Raw genomic sequence first — 25,058 nt, 5'->3', positions numbered from 1 at the left:
GGGAGCCTGCATTCCTTTGCAGGAGCTGTGATTGCAGACAAGCCTGGGGTCCTGTCTGGGAGGAAATGACAGTGCAAGCAACTAGGCAACAACGTTTAAATCTATATCAAATTATTGTTCGTAGGTTACAGGCACTGGAGAAGAAAATCCTGGTTGAGTCTGCAGATATGCCATCCATCGTGTATGAGATGAGAAGTCGGGTGGAGTCATTTCGGGAGAAACTGGAGGTTAGATTACGCGCTTTTATTCATGATTAATGTCCGCACGCTGAGCATTTGTGTGTTTTTATTGAACATTTTCCATGGCTCTACATTGTGGCAAATATCGCAACTCAATTACGCACAAAATTGGGGAGAGAAAAACTGTTAATGTTTACTCTGGTTAAATTTGGAAGTTATGCTAATTCTTAAATAAGCGAAAGCATCCTAGACTTCGGAACCAGATTCCTGAGGGAAAGGAAGAGTTTCATTATTACAATGCAAAATGAATAATAAAATAATTTTATTTGCTTAGCCACTCTATCCTTTTCTCAGTCTTAACTCGTGTTTGACAAGAGGTAAACAATGGAATGCAAACATGATTTTTAAAAATTCTTTATTCCAATTCAATCCAATCAAATCAAATCAAATCCAATTCAGAGCCTCAACAAGTTGGGACATTCCCGATCCAAGCTGACAAAACAGGGCTCTCACCTCCTGTCTTGGGCTTGATCTACATGATCCAAATGGATTGGAGTAGGTATAGCTCCTTCTCGAAGGCTTGATCTCATTTGCATTTTAGCCAAAAGGCCGAGATGCTGCTTTAAAAAATTGCTTCAAATGAAGCTAAAACGTAACCTAATGACTTCAGCCAGGTGCAGCATGTCAATACTACACCTGATCTTAGCCAGGAATGCAAACATGATTGCCAATGCAGAAATGTAAGAAGTCACACGATAGCGATGGAAGTGTTTCTAAACCATTTGGATCATTACCGTTAACACATTACAGTGCAGCATGCCAAATCTTTCAAAGGAAATGGCTGAGGAACACCAAACGGTTTTGTGATTTCACTCCGGGAAACCTTCAGCCCATTCAAATGCTCCAATTGTTTTTACCTTATCAGCAAGAAAAATGGGGAGTGGGGGGGTGGTGGAATGAAGTCATGGAAGCTAATCCTGGTACACTGTGCATGTGCCAATGGCAGCAGATACCCAGATGCCCGCGAATCCCGCATTGGAGACGTGCGATGCATAGTAATCTTTCTAAGTCACGCTCCTACAGTGCAATTGGGAGCCCGATTTTGAGTTACCTGGGTGCTGTGTGGATTCCTTGTCTGTTGGCAAATGTGCATGGGGTGGGCAAGTGGGCATCCCTCACTCCTCCCCCATGGCAAGTGGCTCTTCTAGTGCTCCTGGTGGGGCCATGGAGAGCAGCTGCACTCTCTGCAGCCCCTTCATGGAGACCTTTGGAAACGTGCAGTTCTGATCTCCAGCCTCAATCCACTTTGGCCCTCCTGATTGCGGTTCTTTTGCCTTGCTTTCTGCAAGCGTTCTTGATATCCAGCCTACCCTACCGCTCAGCTCCCCTGATCTTCAGGACTCCTTTTCCAGCCTTACCGAGATCAAGTCTTCTCCTCATCCTTCCCAAGCAGCCCCCACTCCCCCTCTCCACCACCCCAACACTGAACCTGCTGCCCCTCATTCTCGACCCTCTCCCAGAGGGCCAAGCTGTCCACTTGGCTGTCAAAATAAGCTGCTATTAAAATGTAGACACTAATTTCTGATGGTCACAAATGTAGACACATTTCTGGTGATACAGTTCAATGTAAAATCAGGAGATAATATCTGAGTTGCCCTGCTCTAGCAGGTGAGTCAGTGAGATAGCTCATATCTCACTGAGAGACTCACCTATGAAAAGTGTAAAGCTATGGTATTTATATTATAGATGCTTAGTAAATTCAGCATGTTAACTTTGGGTTTCTTTGTAACAATGCAAATGCATTTTAAACGGTACAGTGAGTATTAATATGGTCCAAACAACCTCTTGAACATTGCAAAATTAAGTTTTTCATGCGTGAAGACTCACTTCTTCAAGTTTTAATCATTGCTGGGAGAATTTAAAAAATTGAAAAAATTAAAAACTTTTTCTTTCTGTCTTTTTTATATCTTCCATCTGTCTTTCCCTCTGTTTATACTGTTTTCTGTACATGATATGACATCAAATTAACTATTCTATTGACTGGCTCACACTTGGCACATCTCATTAAGAATCCTCCAATCTCATTACTTCAGAAGATATACTGTTGCTTGCCACATTCACACAGGTTCCTGAACCATTGGAGAGGGCTACACACTGAAATAGTTTTCTAATATGACATGCTTCATTTCAAAAGCTCGTATCTTGATCAGTTGGGCCAGTGGGCTGATGAGTAACAGGATTTTAATTTAGATAAATGCGAGGTGATGCATTATAGATCGAATCAGAGCAGGACGTATTCAGTTAATGGGGAGAGTTAAAGAACAAAGAGATCTAGGGGTGCAGGGTCATAGCTCCTTGGAAGTGGAGCCACAGTGGACAGAGTGGTGAAGAAGGCATTCAGCATGCTTGGTTTCATTGGTCAGAACATTGAATACAGAAGTTGGGATGTCTTGTCGAAGTTGTACAAAACATTAGTAAGGCCACAGTTGGAGTACTGTGTACAATTCTGGCCATCCTATTATAGAAAGCATATTATTAAACTGGAAAGAATGCAGAAAAAAATTACTAGGATGTTACTGGGACTTGATGGTTTGAGTTACAAGGAGAGGCTGAATAGACTGGGACTTTTTTCCCTAGTGCATAGGAAGCTTAGGGGATGATCCTATAGAGGTCTATAAAATAATTAGGGGCATAGATTAGCTAGTAAACATCTTTTCGCAAAGGTAGGAGAGTCTAAAACTAGAGGGCATAGGTTTGAAGTGAGAAGAGAGAGATACAAAAGGGTCAGGAGGCAATTTTTTCACACAGAGGGTGATGAATGTCTGGAACAAGCTGCCAGAGGTAATAGTAGAGGCAGGTACAATTTTGTCTTTTAAAAAGCATTTAGATAGTTACATGGGTAAGATTGGTGTAGAGGGATATGGGTAAAACGTGGGTAATTGGGACTAGCTTAGTGGTTAAGAAAAAAAGTGGAACTGACCCATTTCAGATCAGCCATGATCTTATTGAATGGTGGGGCAGGCTCGAAGGGCTAGATGGCCTACTCCTGCTCCTATTTCTTATGTTCTTATGTTCTTAAAAGGGCGGCATGGACAAGTTGAAGAGCTACAGATCTAAATTCTATGCTGTAAACCTCTATGACTCATAGTAAGTCTGTAGGCAAGTGTAAGTATAATGAATGGCTGGCATTGTTTGCAAATACCAGCTCTCTGTTTCATCCTTATTAAAACATGTTAATGTTCACAGAGTGTCGAACACCTCAGCTGGCTGGGACTATTTAAAGAGCTGACAGAGGGGACAAACAAACCTTCACCATTCTATCATAAACGTTCATTGAGAAAAACTAAAGAAGAGTGCCAGCAAGTAATGGAAAATTACTTGCAGATGAGGTAATGTGCATTCCATGAAACACATTGTAATTAAACCATTTACCAACTAATTTCTCTTCTACATATTTAACCATGTCATCATGAAGAAATGAGTAAAGCTGGCAGAAGTGAAAATGAAAATAAGTTATAAAAAGATAGTGCATGAGAAAAGGCTGGCAGCTTAGGGAATCTAACTCTAGTATTGTCGAATTCTGCCTTCAGGAAGAAGGTGAAGGCATTAGAGAAGGTGTGGAAGGGACTTACAAGACTGGTTCCAAGGCTGAGGGACTTCAGTTATGTGGATGAATTTCAGAAGCTGTTCTCCTTAGAGAAGATAGCGTTGAGATGTGATTTGATAGGAGTATTCAAAATGGAATTGGATGGTTATCTGAAAAAAAAGAATGTGCAAAGTTACGTGGATAAGGCAGGGGAGTGGGTCTGGGTAGAATGCTCTTTCAAAGAGCATTGCAGACTGAATGGGCCGAATGGACCCCTTCTGCACTGTAACGATTCTAAGATTCTGTGAGGTGTTCAAACTCATGAAGGGTCTTGCAAGAGTGGATAGAGAGAAATTATCCCAATAGAGAAAGATATTGAGGACCAATGATTTAAGGTGATTGGCAAAAGGACCAAAGACAACTTAAGGATTTATTTGTAGCAAGTGGATTGGGATCTGGAAAGCACTGTCTGAGAGTGTGGCCAAGGCAGATTCAATTGTGGCTTTCAGAAAGGAATTGCCTAAATTACTCTTGTGGACATCCATCACAGACCAGACAGGTTGGATTTCCTCTTTCTGGGAAATAAACAGTCTACAGGGCTGATTGTGTTGGTGAAAATAGATTTGAGTCCTGATATGATGCTAACAATTGATGAGGAAGAGGCTACAAATGTCAAAAGAACTTTTGACTGATCAAGTGTTCTCTCTGTCATAGGTCAGAGTTTTGTCTGTTTCTGCAGCTAATTATTCATAGAACAAGTCTCTAGTCTGTTGCCAGAGGCTTATAGATTGAGGGACACAGCATATCAAGAACACCCATAATCACACACATCTTAAGACACAGAGGAGCAATTTAGCATGGCCAATCCACATAACATGCACATCTTTGGACTGTGGGAGGAAACTGGAGCATCTGGAGGAAACCCACACAGACATAGGGAGAATGTGCAAACTCCACACAGACAGACACCCAAGGCCAGATTTAAAGCTGGGTCCTTGGCACTGAAGCAGCAGTGTTAACCATTGTGCCACCGTGCTGCCTGATCAAATGACCAAGGCATCCCCAAGCTTGTTGCAAGCATTGAATTAGTTTGAAGTGCAATTACTATAGTTATGCAGGCAAACTCCGCAGCCATTATTTGTTCAGCAAGCTCTGGCAAACATCAGACAAGATAATGAATAATCTCGGTGGGTTACTGGCTGCGTTACAGTTTTTTTTTGCTGTCTTCTGAATAGGATCGTGAGATTTTTTCATCCATCTGAACAGGCAGCTGAGGCTTAATGTAATGTCTCATCGAAAAGATTTAGCCTCTGTTATTGCAACACTTGTTCAGTATTTTACTGGAGTTTAGATTAATCCTAACCATACCTGAACAGGAAAAATGCTTTTCTTTTAAGTACAAAAAATAGACAGAACAAACATTGGTAACTATTCTGGATTATGTTCAGTGGAATTGTTAATTCCAGGCATTTTTGCTGCTGTACATGCGACGTGACTGTGATTTGAATCAGATCGATTTAACTCAGCTGGAGATTTCCTTGGCATTTGTTGTAACTGTGAAGGGAGCAAAAGACTGAGCCAACTCTGTAATCCTTGCGTCGAGGAAAAGGCCTTCTGCTTAGCTAAGAGGATTTGATTACCTTATCTCTGAAAACAGAAACAGAGTCTTGCAGAGTGATAGAGGCTTGTTTAATGCTGAGGAACCAACTAAAAATGATTTTGCTGGAAAAAGAAAGAAACCAGTTCTTAATTGAAGAAAAAATTAGATCTTTATTAAAATATCGCTCATTCCTTTTCAATGCAGCAATCTAGAGGTCACAGAGGAAGTCCGACAGTATCTGAAGACACCAACCTTCGATAACTGGTATGCAAGCCTTTGCTTTTTGCCGCAGCAGCTTTTTATCAGTATGAATTAAATTGTACAATTCAACTGAATGACAAATATGAGACCATTATTTGTCAAATTGGAAGCCCATTTGTGTTTCTGAATTATTAATTGAGGCCTGGTCAATGTGCGCACTCCATGATGTCATGGGGTGAATCTTCTCAGATTTTAAATGCATTATACATTAATCCTGAATATTGGTACACTTTGAACAATATACCGTGCTAATTCCTGTGAACTGTTGTTTATAAGTTGATAAAATAGTGATGTTTACATACATCAGCCCTTTCATTCCAATTTAATTGTGGGAGGTGTTCCCTCTGCCAGCATACTGACATGCAGCTTCTCCCACGACTAGATGGTGTTGCTCACCATGTTCCCTCTTGCAGTGCGATCCACTAAATCCAGCACACTTTCTATGTCCCTCCCCAACTTCTTCCTTACATCCACACAACTTACACTTAATCTCTGAATTTAGTATCAACTGAAAACCTATTCCTTCCACCAAGTCATGATGAAAAACTGAGCTCTCAGTGCAGAAACTTGGGGAATACCACTTGTTTCATCCTGCCAATCCGAGAACAAACCATATACCCCTACCTACTCTGTGTTTCCTACTTCCCACCCAATTACAAAACCCACATCATGGAGCTAACTCCAATTTCATGTGCTCTCATTTCTGTTAATAATCTCTGGTGTGCAACCTTACCAAAAGCATTCTGGAAATCCACATAGGATACACCCATAGATACTCCTCTTTCCACCACACCAGTTTGAGTTTGGGTCAACTGGTTTAATGTGAGGACAGACATTGCTCAAAAGTGTTTGATTTATCCATGATAAATGTATCCATGTGTTTGATACACCCTTACAGCACCAGGGACCCCGGGTTCAATTCCGGCCTTGGGGTGTGTGTGGAGTTTGCACATTCTCCCTGTGACTGCATGCATTTTCTCCGGGTGCTCCGGTTTCCCCCCACAGTCCAAAGATATGTGGGTCAGGGTGATTGGTCGTGCTAAATTGCCTCTTGGTGTCAGGGAGATTAAATACATGGGGTTATGGGGATAGGGCCTGGGTGGGATGGTTGTCAGTGCAGGCTCGATGGGCCAAATGGCCTTCTCCTGCACTGTAGGGATGCTATTCTATGATAATGAAAATCACAAAATACAAAAAGAAATGAACTTATTTTCCTCGCGGTGTTATTGCCATGACTTAGTCAGCACCTGATTTGAATTAAAGGTGCTAGTTAAGTGTGTTCTGAACATTGGTACATTATCCCAATGTGTGCTGATTTCAATATTAGAACTTCTAATGAGGCAACGCTTACACCTGCCACTTTACTGTGAAAATTATGTGGTCCTTAGAAGGTCAGGAGATATTTGAAGTGCTTGTTTGAGCATGCCTGGTTAAATAATGCTGTTTTTTTTGTGAAATCTGCTATTGATGTGCAAATATTTCGAGGTTTAACATGAGTTGAAAGAGAATATACCGATGCTCCCAGGGTGCACATGGCCTCCTTAAATTGATGAGCACCATTGCAAATAGGAGGGAGCCAATTATTAGTAAATAATCATTGTTATTAAATTGGATTGGGGTCCCAGGACAGCAAATTCAGCGTGTTGTCACCTGCAATTGTCTCCCAAAATTGCGACTGGTCTTCCTGTACTTGCCAACAAAAGAGAGCCCAGACATTTGGGAGGGTTTGTCCAGTGCTCACAGTAAAATAATGGCAGCATTACTCAGCTTGCAGTAATGCTCGACACTGTGGGAAAAGTTGCCAGTTTTGGGCAAACTTAACCGCCTTTGCTATTATTACTTTGAGCTGAAATTTGTGAAACTGGATTAGTGACGATAAAAGGCTTTAGTAGCTCCTGTTATGGTGTGGAGATGCTGGTGTTGGATGGGGGCTGGGCACAGTAAAAAAATCTCACAACCCCAGGTTAAAATCCAATAGGTTTATTTGGAATCGCAAGCTTTTGGAGCTCAGGCCCAGCATCAGGTGACTCACCTGATGAAGGAGCAGCGCTCCAAAGAAGCTCGTGATACCAGATCAACCTGTTGGACTTTAACCTGGTGTTGTGAGACTTCTTATTGAACTCCTGTGGTAGTAACATAAGCCAAAATTGCCAATTCTTGAGGTATCACCACCCTCGCCCCACCTCCACCACTCCCCTCCCCACCATCCCTTCCACCCATCCCCCACACCTATAGATATCAAATGAACTTGTACCTGAAGGATGCCATTGTGGTGCTGTTCACTGTCACTGGTCGCGCAAAACAGATTATAGTGTAGGTCGGCACTTCAGTCTCAGCCTCTTGGATGACCAGAGGTGACTCGTACACTGTTACTGCAGGATCTACTGATTCTCTTGATGTGGTGGGTTGTTAGTCATGTGCATCCTATGCTCTTTGCCCTCTCTCCATGCTGCTGTGTCATATGGCTAATGGTTAGAAACTGTACAGTTCACACCTACGTAACGATCAGGAGCAAGAGTAGGCATCTCAACCCCTCGAGCCTGCTCCACCATTCAATACAGTCATGGCTGATCTCATGTCAGCCTCATCTCCACTTTCCTGCTCACTCCCCATAACCCTTCTCACACCAATAATTAGAAATCTGTCTCCTCCGTAAACTTGTTTAGTGTTCCGGCGTCCACTGCACTCTGAGAGTAGAGAATACCACAGTTTCACGACTCTTTGAATGAAGTAATTTCTCTTAATTTTTGTTTTAAATTTGCCACCCTGAGCCTAAAACTATGGCCTCTTGTTCTAGAATGTCCAACTTGGGTAAACATCTGGTTTACATCTACCCTGTCAATCACCTTTAGCATCATTTATACCTCAATTAGTTCTTCTCTCATTCTTCAAAACTCCAACAAGTATTGACCTAAACCGTGCAATCTCTCTTCACCTGAACCTGCCACTTCAACCTTAGCCTTTGTTGAAATCATAGACTGAAGTTATAACTTGGAGTTAAATACTCCTTATTGCTCACCCTATTTTATTCTTTTATTCGGACCACCTGGCATTGACCTAGACACCGGAAAAGACAATGGCAAAACAAACAGCCCTGTCGACCCTGCAAAGTTCTCCTTACTAACGCCTGGGAGCTAGTGCCAAAATTGGGAGAGCTGTCTCACAGACTAGTCAAGCAACAGCCTGACATTCTCACTGAATCATACCTTATAGATAACACCCCAAACACCATTATTACCATCCCATTGGTGGGACAGAGGTGGAGGCACAGTCAGGAGAGAGTTGCTCTGGGAGTCCTCAACATCAACTTTGGACCCCATGAAGTCTCATGGTTTCAGGTTACACATGGATGAGGAAACATCTTACTGGTTACCACACACCGTCCTCCTTCAGCTGATGAATCAGCACCCCTCCATTTGAACAACACTTAGAGGGAGCACTGAGGGTGGCAAGAGTGCAAAATGTACTCTGGGTGGGGGATTTCAATGTCCCCCACCAAGAGTGGATCGGCAATAGCACTGCTGAACAAGCTGGTTGGGTCCTAAAGAATATAAATGCTAGACTGGATCTGCAGAAAACGGAGAAGGAGCAAGCAAGAGGAAATAATAGTTGACCTCATCCTTACCAATCTGCCGGCTGCAGGTGCATCGTCTATGACAGTACTGGTGAGAATGGCCACCATCCTTGTGGAGACGAAGTCCTGCCTTCACACTGAGAATAACCTCCATTGTTTTGTACAAAGAACAAAGAAAATTACAGCACAGGAACAGGCCCTTTAGCCCTCCAAGCCTGTACCAACCCATGCTGTTGTGTGTCACTATCACCATCCTAAATGGCATAGACTTCGAACAGATCTAGCAACTCAAGACTGGGCGTCCATGAGGTGCAGTGGGCCATCAACAGCAGTGGAACTGTACTTCAGCACAATCTGCAACCTCATGGCCCAGCGTATCCCCCCACTATTACCATCAAGCCAAGGGATCAGCCCTGGTTCAATAAAGAGGGCAGGGAGGGGAACATGCCAGGAGCAGCGCCAGGCATACCTAAAAACATTAGTGTACTCTGCCGGCTTTTTACCTCTGTTCACACGCATGATTCTCTCTGTGAAATGAGTAAACAGAGGGAAGCATTGATCTTTGTGAGGAATGTAGAACAATGGGAAAAGAAGAGGGGATTGGGACCAACTGTATATCTCCCAAAGAGCCAGCCTCTTTCTGCGTTGTCCGATTCTATGTTCTAAATGGATAGGGAATAATTTACAAAATGAGTGGAAAATGTATTTTTGTACTTATGTCTGGTAAAGACCATGGTGATACATAATTAATTTTGAGTGGGAATGTAAATATGTAAATCAGCGAGGTTGGCTGTTTATTCTCATGACTTTGTTTGCTATTTAGCTATAATGCAGTTAATTATGCCTGTTTTTTAAAGTCATCAAATTGGATGAAAGCAGTTAGGTCTTATTATCATTCGTATGACTGTTCCTAGGCAATGGCCACAATGAGCATGTATTCTGAAAGGATAATACATTCTAGGTAGCACCAGCTTTTGACAGTGAACTGTTGCGATTGCAAAGTGATCAAAGCCATGTGTAGGAGTCTTTTTCTTCATATTTATAAGGCCTGCCCATGGAGAGCATAGGAAATCAGGTGAAGTTACGAGTAATTCCATTTGCAGGGCTCTCAGCCAGCAGTGGCCTGTCTGAAGTGTTGAACAATAAAAGCCCACGGTCGCAATAATGCCAGACAATGCCAATAATTGCTAATAAGTTTTCAAAGTGAATCTTAATGCTGGGCGCATTTGGACATTTTGTCCCTAGCTTTGTTTGTTTTTGCCCCCCCTCATTCCCTTCTATTGTGCTCCCTTACAGACTAATGAATTTCATTTTTCCCTTGAAGAACAAGGGCAGTGAAGTGAGCAGTGATGTTATTGGCAATACAATAATACCTGTCGTTACATTGTGTTTCACGGACAGACTTTAATGAGAGATTCAAATGGAGCTTGTGTGAAATGTAATCCTTTTCTGATCATTCCAATCTGATCTCACATCTCTCGTGCCTTCTTTTTCTGAATATCACAGAATCACTGCTTCTTTGAGGTTCATTGGAACCCCCCTCAACACTGCTTAACTTGCGGAACATTAAATTAAATGTTTCGAGATGAGAGATTCCCCCTTCCTTGTTTTCAAAACATTTACATTTGGGAGACAGTTCTGCCCACATGCACATGTCTCCAGAACAACCGTCTCCTGGGGGAACTGCTGTTACGGTTCTAGTTTAAAGTCCAACAGGTTTATTTGGCAGCACAAGCTTTTGCAATCTTGCTCTTTCTTCAGGTGAATCTCGCTCCTTCTTCAGGCGACTCGCCTGAAGAAGGAGCGAGACTCCAAAAGCTTGTGCTGCCAGATAAACCTGTTGCACTTTAACCTGATGTTGTGAGACTTCTTACTGTGCTTACCCCAGTCCAATGCCAACATCTCCACATCATGGTTACAGGTCTAGCCAGGCAATATAAATTTTGTTTTGGAAGAGCTGGAGCCTGAATTTGAGTGCATAAGTCTTAGATTGGTAGCTGAATACAAATGCACTCCAAGTGTTTCTTTTTATTGGTATTGATTTGGTGATAACTTCATTACTCTTCTCATATCAGGCAATGGGAAGATGCAGAAATTATGGTGCTCCTGCAACTGATGTACGTAGACCTGGACTTTATGAGCAAATTCAACATTGAAATGGAGGTGCTGCAACAGTTCCTGTTTGAGGTGTATCGACATTACAACAACATTCCTTTCCATAACTTCAAGCATTGCTTCTGTGTCACTCAGATGGTAAGATAACTCAATTGCAGATGCAAAGGACACAAATTTAATCAAGCTTGCTGGTTGGAAACTGACAAGATTGAATGTCTCCACGCTGGCAATCACCTGAGGCTGGAATCGAACCTGGGCCCCTGGCGCTTTGAGGCAGCAATGCTAACCTCAGTGCCACCATGCCGATTCCTCGGCCGTGGGATGAGTGAGCCATGAAAATTGGCATTGACTCTCTTGGAGCCTGAATATCCCACAATGGGGATGGGGGGGGTGGTGAGAGGAAAATTCCCTCTGATGGGGTGTGCATACGCCACATGGAAAGCAACAACTCAGCACAATAAATGCCGGATAGCTGGTGATGCTAATATCCTGAGAAGAAATTAAAAATTACTTTAAATGACTCTAAATTCAGTTTGAGCCAGTCAATTACAGCAGAATAGGGCAAACTTCTGAGGCTTCAACAGACTGTTGGGCACAGAACTTGTATAACAGGGGCAGATCGAAGTAGTCAGTTGAAGCCAATTAAAAAAATATAAGCAAGCGCATTAAATCAGTCAGTTAACGGATGGCTCATTGCCAAACAATGCTAATCCTCTTTGTGATGCTGGACAATGCCTTATTCTAGTCACAGATCGATTATGATCACTAAGACAACTCAATTGTGCTGATTTGTGGAAAGTTTTTAGGTTCAGGCTGATGCAAATAAGGTTGTGTGGAGATTTGAATGGAACTTCACCCTTGCAAAAACCAAACTGCATCCAGTTTATTCTGGACTCAATTTGCAGATTGTACACATTGCACATCCTAACATTGAAGGTTATAGACCAAGTGCTGGTAAATGGGATTAGGTGGGAGTTCAGTTGTTTCTCGTGTGTCGGTGCAGCACTCGATGGGCCAAAGGGCCTCTTCTGCATTCTATGATTCTATTATTCTAACCCCTGTTAGAAGCTCCATGCTGATGTATTCACGCATTGAACAACCAGGAGATACTTCTTTTAAAAACCCCAGTCTGACTTTAAAGTTAAAAGTTTATTTATTAGGCACAAGTAGGTTTACACTAACACTGCAATGAAGTTACTGTGAAAATCCCCTAGTTGACATACTTTGGTGCCTGTTGGGGTACACAACTCAAGGAGAATTTAGCATTGTCGAATGCATCTAATCAGCACATCTTTCAGACTGTGAGGGGAAACTGGAGCACCCGGAGGAAACCCACACAGACATGGGTAGAATGTGCAGACTCTGCACAGACTGTGATCCAAACTGGGAATTGAACCTAGGTCCCTGGCGCTGTGAGGCAGCAGTGCTGAAAGAGCATCCCATTCAAGCTCTCCTCTCCACCCTATCCTTGTAACCCCATGCATTTACCATGACTAATCCACCTAACTCACACATCTTTGGACACTAAGGGGCAATTTAGCCATGGCCAATTCGCCTAACCTGTATATCTTTGGAGTGTGGGAGGAAACCGGAGCACCCGGAGGAAACCCAACAGAAAATAAAATATATACTGATTGTGCTGCTTCCTATTGGCTAACTGTGAGGTTTTGCCTGATAAATATGCTGGGGTCCCAGTTACCAATCCTGTCTTCAAAGTTGCCTTCAGATTAATATCTGGACCATTGACTTCACTAGATTTAAACTGAGCACTTAGACTGGGTTAAAAAAAGCATATGGCAATCACCAAGTGCATCATTAAAAGATATGAGATAAAATCTGACACTGCATGATAAATGTAATAGGAAATTACATTTTAAAGATTAATAATACATGTGGATATCTAGTACATTCTAATCAGCAGCACTGACTAATTTCAAGAGCATTGAGAAAATAGTAGCAGTTTAGGTGAGATTCAAAACTTTTTTAAAATCTAAGCTTTTCATATATTGTGGACCACATGGTCATGTGCTAGAAAGAAGTGGGTTCAAAAGGGGTCACCTGTTGGGAGTGCAGGTGTTTTCTCCAGACAACACAGCATGTAAGAGTTGCTCAGTGTTATTTTTTATTTATTAATGTTACAAGTAGGCGGACATTAACACTATAATGAAAATCCCCTAGTTGCCACACTCCGGTGCCTGTTCAGGTACACTGAGGGAGAATTTAGCATAGCCAATGCACCTAACTGGTCTTTCAGACTGTGGGAGGAAACTGAGCACCTGGCAGAAACCCATGAAGACATGGGGAGAATGTGCAGACTCCGCACAGAGTTCCCCAAGCTGCGAATCAAACCCAAGCCCCATCATGTCTCTCTGAAAGAGCATCCCAAACAGGCCCTCCACTCCATCCTATCCTCATAACCCCATGCGTTCACCATGACTAATCCACCTAACTTAGATATCTTTGGACTCTAAAGGGCAACTTATCATGGCCAACCTGCACATTTTTGGACTGTGGGCAGAAACTGGAGCACCCAAAAGAAACCCGTGCAGACTCTCACAGACAGTGACCTGACTGGAGTTGAACCCATGTCCCTGGTGTTGTGAGGCAGCAGTGCTAACCACTGTGCCACTATGCTGCCCTCATTGTAATGAATTATTGTAATTTATTGTAATCACTAAACCTCCATTGTTGTTAGTCCCTGATCACCAGTTATTGCAGCCCAATATTTTTGCACAGTCATAGATGTTTACAGCAAGGAAACAGGCCCTTTGGCTCAACTTGTCCATGTCGCCCTTTTTCAAACCACTAAGCTAGTCCCAATTGCCCATGTTTGGTCCATATCCCTCTACACCCAACCTACCCATCTAATTGTCTCAATGCTTTTTAAAAGACAAAATTGTACCCGCCTCTACTACTCCCTCTGGCAGTTTGTTCCAGACACTCACCACCCTCTGTGTGAAAAAATTGCCCCCCTGGACCCTTTTGTATCTCTCCCCTCTCACCTTAAAGCTCTGCCCTCCAGTTTTAGACTCACCTATCTTTGGGAAAAAGTATTGACTATCTAGCTGATCTATGCCCCTCATGATTTTATACACCTCTATAAGATCCCCCCTCAGCCTTCTAAACTCTAACGAGTACAGACCCAGTCTATTCAATCTCTCTTCATAAGCTAACCCCCTCATCTCCTCTGCAAACCCTATGAGATCTCCGCTGGCAGTGAGGTCTTCCAGCAGTGCATGGAGCAACTCTTCACAGGACAATCCTGTGAAATCATTGTCAATGATGTCCTGGTCTGGGATCAGACAATGATACATGTCTTTGTTCAGTTCTTGACAGAATCAGGACCATACAGTTGAAGCTCAAACTTAATAATGCACATTCAGGGTCAACCAGGTTCCTTATGTGAGACTCTTGCCCACAGCCAGACAAGAGAACAGATGTCTATTGTGGATTTTTTCAAATTTCATACTGTCTTTAACATTTTTAGTTAATCACGGATGTGGATCCTTCCCTTGGAAGCTCTTTTCTCATTGGAATGTGTCTATTCTGTGTATTCTAAAATACCCTTTCAAAGCTCCGCCTGATTTTACTGGCACAGCCGCTCAAGGCTCAGCAGATCACACCCGAGATCAATGGGGAATGCCAATCCGCGAGCCTCGCCTGCCCCGATTTCAGAGCGGTCGTGCCAGAAAAATCAGGACCAATATCTCTATGGCTCAATCCCTTAATCTCATTTGCCAGTTCACTTTAACTAGCTTTGCTTTCACACCCTCATAATTATCCCAATTTAAGCTTAAAATACAAGTCTTGGACACGCTCTTCTCTCCCTCAAACTGAATAATGTAGAGTTCAATATATTATGATTGCTGCCACCTAGGGATGCCACATAACTCTCGCCACACAACACTGGCTGTAGAATTCCCAGCCTCTGACCTGGCCTTGAAACCACAGTGTTTATAAGGCAGGTCTAGTTCAGTTTCTGGTCAGTGGTAACCCCAGGATGTTGATAGTGGGAGATTCAGCAATGGTAATGCTGTTGAATGTCAAGTAGAGATGGTTAGATTCTCTGTTGTTGGAGTTGACCACTGTTGGGCACTTGCGTGGCATGAATATGATTTAACACTTATCAACCTAAGTCAGAGTGTTGTCCCGATCTTGCTGCATATGGACCCAGACTGCAGCATTGCTTTTAACAGGAAGAGAGTTTAGGAAAGTTGAAACACAATGTACAGGGATTCTTTCTCAGTGCATCTTATTTCGTTTTGTACAGATGTATGGGCTCATCTGGTTAACAGACCTTCAAAACAAAATGGAGGATATTGATATCCTCACCATGCTGACCTCAGCAATATGCCATGATCTGGATCATCCAGGCTACAACAATGCATATCAGGTACAGTATCCATTGGACATGTGTCAACAGTGTTTCACATTCACTTATACTATTTATATATGCAGTTATTGTCTTCTTAATTATATTCATAGTAGTAATGGGAGAAGGCTGTTAATGCATGTGTTGTTAAAACATTTAACTCCTTTTGTTGCTTCCACATCACAGACTGTTTTCCTTTTTGCAAGCATGTCATCCTCACACTACGTCGAAATATGTGACTGGCTTCTTAGTGAGGAAACACCACCCCATCAAAATGTTCAGAAGAACCATAGCATTCCTATAGTGCAGAAAGAGGCCAGCCGGCCTACTGAGTCTGCACCAACTCTCGGAAAGAACATCCCACCAGGCCCTCCCATCTACTCTATTCCTGTAAACCCGTGCACTTAGCATGGCCAATCCACCTAATCTACACATTTTCTTTATTCATTTATGGCATGTGGGTGTAGCTGGCTGGGCCAACATTTATTGCCCGCCCCTAACTACCTTCCATTTCAGAGGCAACCATATCGCTCTGGGTCTGAAGTCACTTATAAGCCAGAGCAAGTGAGGACGGCAGATTTCCTTCTCTAAAGGACATTAATGAACCAGATGGGTTTTTACAACAATTGACAATGTTTTCACTGTCATCATGAGAATTTTAATTCCAGATTTTTTACTGAATTCAAATTTCATCCATCTGCCGTGGTGGGGTTTGTCCCTGGGTCCCCAGAGCGTTAATCTGGGTGTCTGGATGACTAGTCCAGTGACAAAACCACTGCGTTCCCTTTGGAGTGTGGGAGGAAACTGGAGCACCCAGAGGAAACCCACACAGACATGGAGACAATGTGCAAACTTCACACAGACGATCACTCAAAGCTGGAATTGAACCTGGGTCCCTGGTGCTGTGAGGCAGCAGTGCCAACCACTGTGCCACTATGCCGGAGTGGTAATTGGTGTGGTAAAAGTGAACCTTAATCTAATATATCACCTTTATTGAAAAGCTTTATTTGTAGCCTGTTGTCTTCACTGCCATACCCATGCTGAGTGAGAAACAAGTCTAGTTCCCCCTTGCTGTGCCAAAGTTGCTAATAGGACAATAAGATCCAGGCAGGTAAATAAATTCTGTTTCGTCCTCTCCTCAGATTTTTCCATTCACCGTTTCCACACAGGAGGATCAGTTATTCCTGGAAGATGAGAGTGAACCTGATCTCCTCACCTCAATGTTAACAATTATGGTTTTATATGACCTGACAGAAATTTAATTGACCTGTAACCCAAGGGCAGCTTTTTGATGAGTTGAGAAATTCCTAAACTGTATAGACCTCTCACCTGCCCTAGAATTTAGCTTTCCATGTTATCAGGCTGGCACAGTGGTTAGTGGATGGCACTGTGGTTAGCACTACTGCCTCACAGCACCAGGGACCTGGATTCGATTCCCGTCTTGGATCACTGTCTGCGTGGAGTTTGCGCATTCTCCCCGTGTCTGCGTAGGTTTCCTCCAGGTACTCTGGTTTCTTCCCACGGTTCAAAAATATGCTGGCTAGGTGCGTTGGCCATGCTAAATTCTCTCTCAGTGTACTGAACAGGTGCCAGAGTGTGGTAACTAAGAGATTTTCACATTAACTTCATTACAGTGTGAATGTAAACCTGCTTGTCACTAATAAATAACATTTTTTTTAAAACTTTAGGGGAAAGGTTCACCTGAAATACATGGGGGGTGCGGGGGAACCTTCCAAAAAAAATGACTGTATGATAGTATTATTTCCGCGAGAAACATGCCAGTTTTCTCTCTGGATCTTACAACACTCTGCCTAAAGAAGTCAAGAGAAAGAGTTTCACACCATCATGGTGGGGGGGTGGGGGAGGGGGTGCAGGGGGATGCTGGGTTCTCAACATGCCAGCAAAACCTGGTTGCATTGAGACTGGGCTGCCATCTTTAGACAGCACCTAATGATAACAGTAACAAACAGCTCCCCCCCCCCCCCCGCCCCCCCCAGCACCCTCCCCAGTCCACCATGAAGATCTCTGGAGCTCCCTGGGGTTCCCCTCCTAACCAGAGTCAGTACCCACCTAACAGCCATCACTCTTGCTCCCCCTTCCACTTCTGGCCCACAACCAAATCTAAATGACTGTCTTAATGCTGAATATATCAAGGTTACTAGTGTAACCATTTGAGTCCACTGATTGGGTCCACTATCTCTTATGTTCATTAGATATCCGAATCTGACAGTCCTAGGAGGAAGGTGCATCTATCTTGTTGGCAGTATTGTGTGAATAGATTTCTGAGTTGTAGATAATTTGAGTTGTGCAGATTTGAGATGGTCTGCTGCCCCTAATGCACTCAATTGACGAGTATAATGCATCCCAGAAGTGGTTTTGATTACCGCCAATGCTAAACTTGTGACTTGTAATTGGATGTCAAGACCTGAACTGTCCTTGAAGCAAAGTGGAGTAAATTTACCTCTTTTGGCCAACTATACCAGCAAACAAATCTACTGCACACCAACATAATAGCAATGGTGTGAATGCGCACTAATTTTTAATGGAAATATTTCCTAATCATTGATTTTAATAAAAATGACCTTTCAATTTGGATGATCCAGATTTTAGACTATTGGCTTCTAAATCTTCAATCTAAATTTAACCAAATGCTCATCTCAATAGTCCTTTGCTTCAGCAGAACTGTAAAATCCAGTTGATATCAAGTGACTGAGAAATTGAGACACGACTCTTATGAACACATTTAAATTTAATGTATAGAACCTGCTTGTTGTAGAACTGGAGCTATAAGAGTTTTAAGTTTGGCAAGGGAAGTGATGGCCTAGTGGTATTATCGCTAGACTATTAATCCAGAAATTTACCTCATATTCTGAGGACCTGCATTCGAATCCTGCCACGGCAGATGGTGAAATTTGAATTCAATAAGAAAAATCTGGAATTAAGAATCTACCGATGACCATGAAACCCTCACTGATTGTTGTTAAAAACCCATCTGGTCCATCCATGTCCTTTAGGGAAGGAAATCTGCTGTCCTTACCTGGCCTGGCCAATATATAACTCCAGAGCCACAGCAATGTGGTTGACTCTCAATCGCTCTCCAAGGGCAACTAGAATGGGTAATGAATGCAGGTCAGCCAGTGATACCTATGTCTCATGAATGAATAAAAAAGTAATTCATTAATTATTGCACCAGGACCTCAAAGCCTTTCGGTGTTAAGATGTCATTGCAAAATAATAGACATATCATTAATAAGATGGTGTTCCTTAGTTAATACACATGTGACATGTGTAGTGTCTGATCTTTATCAAAACTGTAGTGTCTTGGAGTATCACGGTTACTTTTGAAATCTTTAAGCTAGAGATCTGAAGTTGGCAACGTGAGGTTGTGATTGAGATTAATGTGTCCTACTGATCAAACTGCCCTCTCTCTTTAAACCAGAAGTTAGTGCCCTAGTAAGTTTTGTGTAAAATCAAACACATGCTTGTTTACTTTCCTTCAGATCAACGCTCGCACAGAGCTGGCACTGAGATACAACGATATCTCTCCATTGGAGAACCATCATTGCTCCGTGGCATTTAAGATCTTGGAAAAGGTAATTTTCCAATAAACACTCAGAAAGTCATTGGTTAGAAGGAGTCAATTTATATTTATTTAGCACATTAAGTTACTTATTTGAGGACATTATTTTCCACTTGCAAATAGATTCCTCTAAAAATTTAAAGGATAATTTAAAATGGGTAATTATGGCCACAGATTGGTTGTTGGTGACTTCCAGCAGACGCCAAAGCTCTGCAGAAAGCCTGTTGACCCAAAGCCGGGAGGAGTAGTGGTAAATGTAAAATACTACAGATGCTGGAAATCTGAAATAAAAACAGAAAATGCTGTAAAAACTCGACAGGGCTGGCAGCATCTGTGAGTTAAACAGAATTAATGTTTAGGGTCCATATGGCCCTTCCACAGAAAGAGAGTCATGCAGACTCGAAACATTAGCACTATTTCTATCTCCAGGACATAGGGTGGTGGTAGTTGGTTAATGACAATGAGGTATTTCAATGCTTTAATGTCATAACGGCAAGTGCAGCCAGTATAATTTCAGTCTCACTGCTTTTATCAGCATGGTTCCTTTCACAAAGGTTTTTTCCACTTCAGCTGTGAAATGCAGTACCTAGTAAGCATCTAACAAAACCCCATCATTACATTTGTCTCCACTTGCCATTCAACACAGAACCCTGTGGCTTGTACCTATATGCCTTGTGGCTCCCTGAACTCCAGCGAAAGTTGGTGTTATTTTAATTCCACATAGCTGTGCATTATCTTAGAGTAGCTTGTGTAGAACTGTCTACAGTTCTGGTCACCCTATTATAGAAAAGCTATTATTAAACTAGAAAGAGTGCAGAAAAGATTTACTAGGATGCTACTGGGACTTGATGGTTTGAGTTATAAGGAGAGGCTGGATAGACTTGGACTTTTTTCCCTGGAGCTGAGGGGTGATCTTATAGAGCTCTATAAAATAATGAGGGGCTTAGATCAGCTAGATGGTCAATACCTTTTCCCAAAGGTAGGGGGCTCTAAAATTAGAGGGCACAGGTTTAAGGTGAGAGAGGAGAGATACAAAAGGGTCCAGAGTGGCAATTTTTTCACACAGAGGGTGGTGAGTGCCTGGAACAAGCTGCCAGAGGTAATGGTAGAGGTGGGTACAATTTTGTCTTTTAAAAGCATTTAGACAGTTACATGGGTAAGATGGGTATAGAGGGAAATGGGCCAAATGGGGGCAATTGGGACTCACTTTGGAGTTTTAAAAAAAGGGCGGCATGGACAAGTTGGGCCAAAGGGCCTGTTTCCATGCTCTAAACCTCTATGACTCTCTGAGTCTAGCATTCGGCCAGTTGGAAGGGAATAAGGAAACACTTGTTCCGCGCAAAGCTGGAATTCAGTGGTATGAAAGAGTGTGGATTCTGGACCAATTGCAATTCTCAAGGCAGATAAATAGATGTTTATTAGGTAAGGGACAGCAGAGATAAGTACGGATTAGCTATTATCTAACTGAATCACGGAACACGCTTACGGCTTTGAACGACTTTCCCCTGATTGCTTTTGTACACCTGGGCTCTGTAAATGCTGGAATGCAACTTTCTGGTGACAACATCTGACTACTTTTTGGATGTCAAAAAACAAATTTGCTGTCGTGAGCTCGTAACAATCGTTCTTCCAAAAAGATTTTCCTGGTAATATGTAGTGTTAAATATTTTATAAATATTAATTTTAAAAAAAGCACCATTACACTGTGCCTTTCTCTCTAATTTTTCCATCAGACATGGATCATCCCTTACACCCATTCAAAATGGTCTTTGAGTGTATTAATCTAAATATCTTTGCTTGCATGAAATTATGGCTTGAAATGTACAAGGGATGCAGCTGGCTGGAAAAATATGGACAACAAAAGTGAACACAAAGCATGGCAAAGGCCAACTTATCCAATTTTTGGATTCCTCAGCAGGTCATCACAATCTTTACCTGATTAGGTATTTATTTGTAAATATATTTCCTGGACTTTTCCAATTTTTCTGGAAATATATTTATGTAAAATATTTGCTGTGATGCGTATCTGATTAGATACACAAGTAAATCACAACTGAAGGATCGTATTCTATGATTTCATATATTTGAATTCATGTTTGGGGATTATATTCCATGATCCATCTATTTTTACTTGTAGTTTGAGAATCTCAGCCTGCAATTCCATCCATTTTTCATGAAGGCTACAAATCAGTGGCTTTGCTTCTATTTGTTTTGCGGTATTATTACGGCAATGTTTCTTGGTTATAATTGATAATTGGGCCTTAGTGAAATGTTCTTTTATTCCCGGCATCCGCAGTCTGAAAACAACATATTCCGAAATTTGACAACAGAGCAGTTTAAGCGGATTCGGGAAGGAATGATAAAGTGAGTACCGCGATTTTCCCCGGGAGATTACTTTCCAATACTTCGCGTGAATTATTCATAACGTGAGCATTGGGTGGCTCCAGGGCTCTTTGCTGATGCAAAGGATTACCAACCAGTTGAGCAACTTGGCAAATGTGAAGAATATTATTTTACAATCAAAGCACAAGAAGCCTGAACATCACCAAGTGCAGTTATATCCTTTTGCAAGGCGGCTGAGTTCTGCATAGGAAATGGCTGAATGACATTTCACTTTCAGTTTGAATGCCATTGAACACAACTAAAATACATCTTTTTAAAAACAGCTCCCTCGACGGACATCAACTGCATTCCAGTGCATGTTGGCAGTGTGCTATTTAATATAGTAAACTCAAAGTTATAGATTGCAGAATCATTTGTTACACCAGTTAGTTATTTTATGTTCAGGATAAAATGATAAAGCTCTGTGAACTTTAAAGCAAGCCCTAAGGCGGACTTAAAGTAAAGTTCAATTTTATTTATTGGTCACAAGTAAGGCTTACACTAACACCACAATGAAATCCTCCTAGTCGCCATAGTCCAGCGCCTGTTTGGGTCAATGCACCTGACCAGCACATCTTTCAGAATGTGGGAGGAAACCGGAGCACCCAGAGGAAACCCATGCAGACATGGGGAGAATGTGCAGACTCTGTACAGTGACCCAAGGTGGGAATGCGAACCCGGGTCCCTGGCGTTGTGAAGCTGCAGTGCTAACCACTGTGCTGCCCCACTCTTGTGCTGTTTGGGGTGTGTTGAGAGAAGAAAATGTTTGTGTCAGAGCATTACTGAAATGAGAATCAATTAAGTCTATTGTACTAAATCCCTGTAAAATTGTCTGTGTTGATGCAGTGGGCATTTGTAACAATATTAATGTGCAAGACCATGCAAAAGATGCACTTTGGGTGATGGTGAAAAACAGAAGAGCAATTAACTGCAGGCATTATAATGATTTATGATGTGGAATCATAGCAATAGATTGTGGCCTTTTTCTCCAGAGTGTTTGACATCACTTGGGCTTAATATTGAAAGGAACATCTGGTAGAGATTGAACATCCCTCATAGATTAAACGGAATGTTCTTCTCCTTCATTTCAAACACCATCCCCCTGCAACCTAGTTTGTATGGCGGGCGTTTAAATAGCCACATCACCAGAAAATACTGAAGGAAAATATTGGCAACAAAAGAAAATCCCGAAAGGAGGCTTGCTTGGACAGCGAAGGACGTGGATTCCCATTGCACCCCATTCCACAGGGAAAGAAACATTCCTTGGTCTTTGTGATATAATGTAGTCTCTCTGAGCTGGTATTACAGTTTTATTTTAGCCCTGAAATTACTTGTTGGGAAATTCAGAATGCTGCAAATTAGAGGAGGTGCTGGCACAGTGGTATTGTCACTGGACTAGCTAATCCAGAGAGCCAGGGTAATGTTTTGGGGTCCGAGGTTCAAATCCCACCTTGGCAGATGGTGAAATTTGAATTCAATAAAAATCTGGAATTAAAAGTCTAATGTATGACTGTCATAAAAGTCCACTTGGTTCACTAATGCCCTTTAGGGAAGGAAATCTGCTGTCTTTACTTGGTCTGTCCTATATGTGACTCCAGATCCACAGCAATGTGGTTGACTCTTAAACACCCTCTGAAATGGCTGAGCAAGCCACTCAGTTCCTGGGGCATTTAGGGATGGGCAATAAATGCTGGCCCAGCATCTCATGAATGATTAATTTTTAAAAAGGTGTGTGCTGTCCTGTGCCGATTTCTTCCTCCCCACTTTCCCTGCTGTGCCCTGCAATGCTCCACGCTGTATATGGATTCTGAGCGCATTTATCTCCATCTCATCATTCTACTAGATTTTTGAATTGCTCCATCGTATCAGATGAATATAGATGATATTATTTCCAAGTCCTTTCTAAGGACTTAGTTACATGTTTCTTTTCCACATTTTTCATCCTGTTCTTTAACTTTGTTCACTGCGATTTGATTTGTGGTATGTCAGCCCTAATGTGTAACTAAGTCAGATATTTTGCCTCATTCCCCCTCTGTTGTTTATTGTGCTGTCAACAAATTTGGACAAATGCAGATAAAATGCTTCCAATTTGGAAATAAATAATTATTGCTCAAAAGGGAGGAAATCTGTCCTATAAACCAATGGGGCTTTCATGAAAAAGTAATCCAAACAAACGGTTAGTAACTGCACCGTGCTAAGCGGCAAGGTGGTTAGCACCGCTTTCTCATAGCACCAGGGACCTGGCTTCAATACCCAGCTTGGGTCACTTTCTGTGTGGAGTTTGCACATTCTCCCCGTGTCTGCATGTGTTTCCTTCAGGTGCTCCGATTTCCTCCCACAGTCCAAGGATGTGCGGGTTAGGTGGATTGGCCATGCTAAATTGCCCCTTCGTGTCAGGGGGACTAGCTAGGGTAAATGTATGGGATCACGGGAATAGGGCCTGGGTGGGATTGTGGTCAGTGCAGACTTGATGGGCCGAATGGCTTCCTTCCGCGCTGTAGGGATTCTATGATTCTATGAGCCTCCCGTCAGTCTCTGCTGACGTACTGACATGAGAAACACACTTTGAACACAATGAGTAATGTGCTGGGGTTGTGGGGTGACAGAGGAGGAACATTGTCTGCTCCCATCACATCATCAGAAAATAACATGCAACTCATTTTGCAGTTTCTTGCTGCATTCATAAAACTGACTCCAGGGTACATTGCTGAGAGGGAGAAACAACTGCAGGTCCTGAACTGACGTCAATTTTTTCTATCTTTAGGTGCGTTCTTGCCACAGACATGGCTCGTCACAATGAGATTCTGAATCAATTCCGGTCCATTGTGCCTGTGTTTGACTTTAACAATAAAAACCACAAGGATGTTGTGAGTACAGGTTTTTCATCTGCACTGTTAGAATGGCTGGTTGTTCTTGTGCATGACCAAAATGAAAGAGACATTTGGGGCTGGTGGCATTATTATCTTTATTACGAGGGCTGGAGATCTGCTGCCCTTGTACAATGTAATGGAGACAACAGGAAACTGGAACATTAGTCAACTGTATGGCATGTGTGTAAAAATCTGAAAGTTTCTCAGCTTTTCTGAAAAGAGCAAGAAGTCTCACAACATCAGGTTAAAGTCCAACAGGTTTATTTTGAATCACCAGCTTTCGGAGCACTGCCCCTTCATCAGATGAGTCTCACGAGCTTTTGGAGTGCTGCTCCTTTCTCAGGTGAGACTCATCTCATGAAGGAGCAGCGCTCCAAAAGCTCGTGATTCCAAATAAACCTGTTGGACTTTAACCTAATGTTGTGAGACTTCTTACTGTGCCCACCCCAGTCCAACGCTGGCATCTCCACATCATTTGGAAGGAGACGTTCTTGCCATCTAAATGAATAAAAAAGCCATAATTAGCCAAGACAATGGAA

At 42.3% G+C, this 25,058-nt stretch overlaps 1 protein-coding gene across 1 annotated transcript in view; it reads left to right on the top strand.

Annotated features, from left to right (window-relative positions):
- Positions 1-25,058, top strand: part of LOC145350218 (high affinity cGMP-specific 3',5'-cyclic phosphodiesterase 9A) — a 109,993-nt gene that overhangs the window by 64,237 nt on the left and 20,698 nt on the right. The window contains exons 4-11 of the mRNA XM_080199280.1: positions 79-227; positions 3,426-3,568; positions 5,570-5,629; positions 11,276-11,453; positions 15,586-15,708; positions 19,188-19,280; positions 21,564-21,631; positions 24,414-24,516. Of these exons, the coding sequence (XP_080055406.1) occupies positions 79-227; positions 3,426-3,568; positions 5,570-5,629; positions 11,276-11,453; positions 15,586-15,708; positions 19,188-19,280; positions 21,564-21,631; positions 24,414-24,516 (917 nt within the window). The remainder of the gene's footprint in view (positions 1-78; positions 228-3,425; positions 3,569-5,569; positions 5,630-11,275; positions 11,454-15,585; positions 15,709-19,187; positions 19,281-21,563; positions 21,632-24,413; positions 24,517-25,058) is intronic.

This window comes from Carcharhinus amblyrhynchos, chromosome 11, assembly GCF_965287045.1.
Source record: "Carcharhinus amblyrhynchos chromosome 11, sCarAmb.v2.hapA, whole genome shotgun sequence".
Classification (NCBI taxonomy): Eukaryota; Metazoa; Chordata; class Chondrichthyes; order Carcharhiniformes; family Carcharhinidae; genus Carcharhinus; species Carcharhinus amblyrhynchos.
The sequence above is the reverse complement of the archived record's forward strand: the minus strand, read 5'-3'. Positions and strand labels throughout refer to the sequence as shown.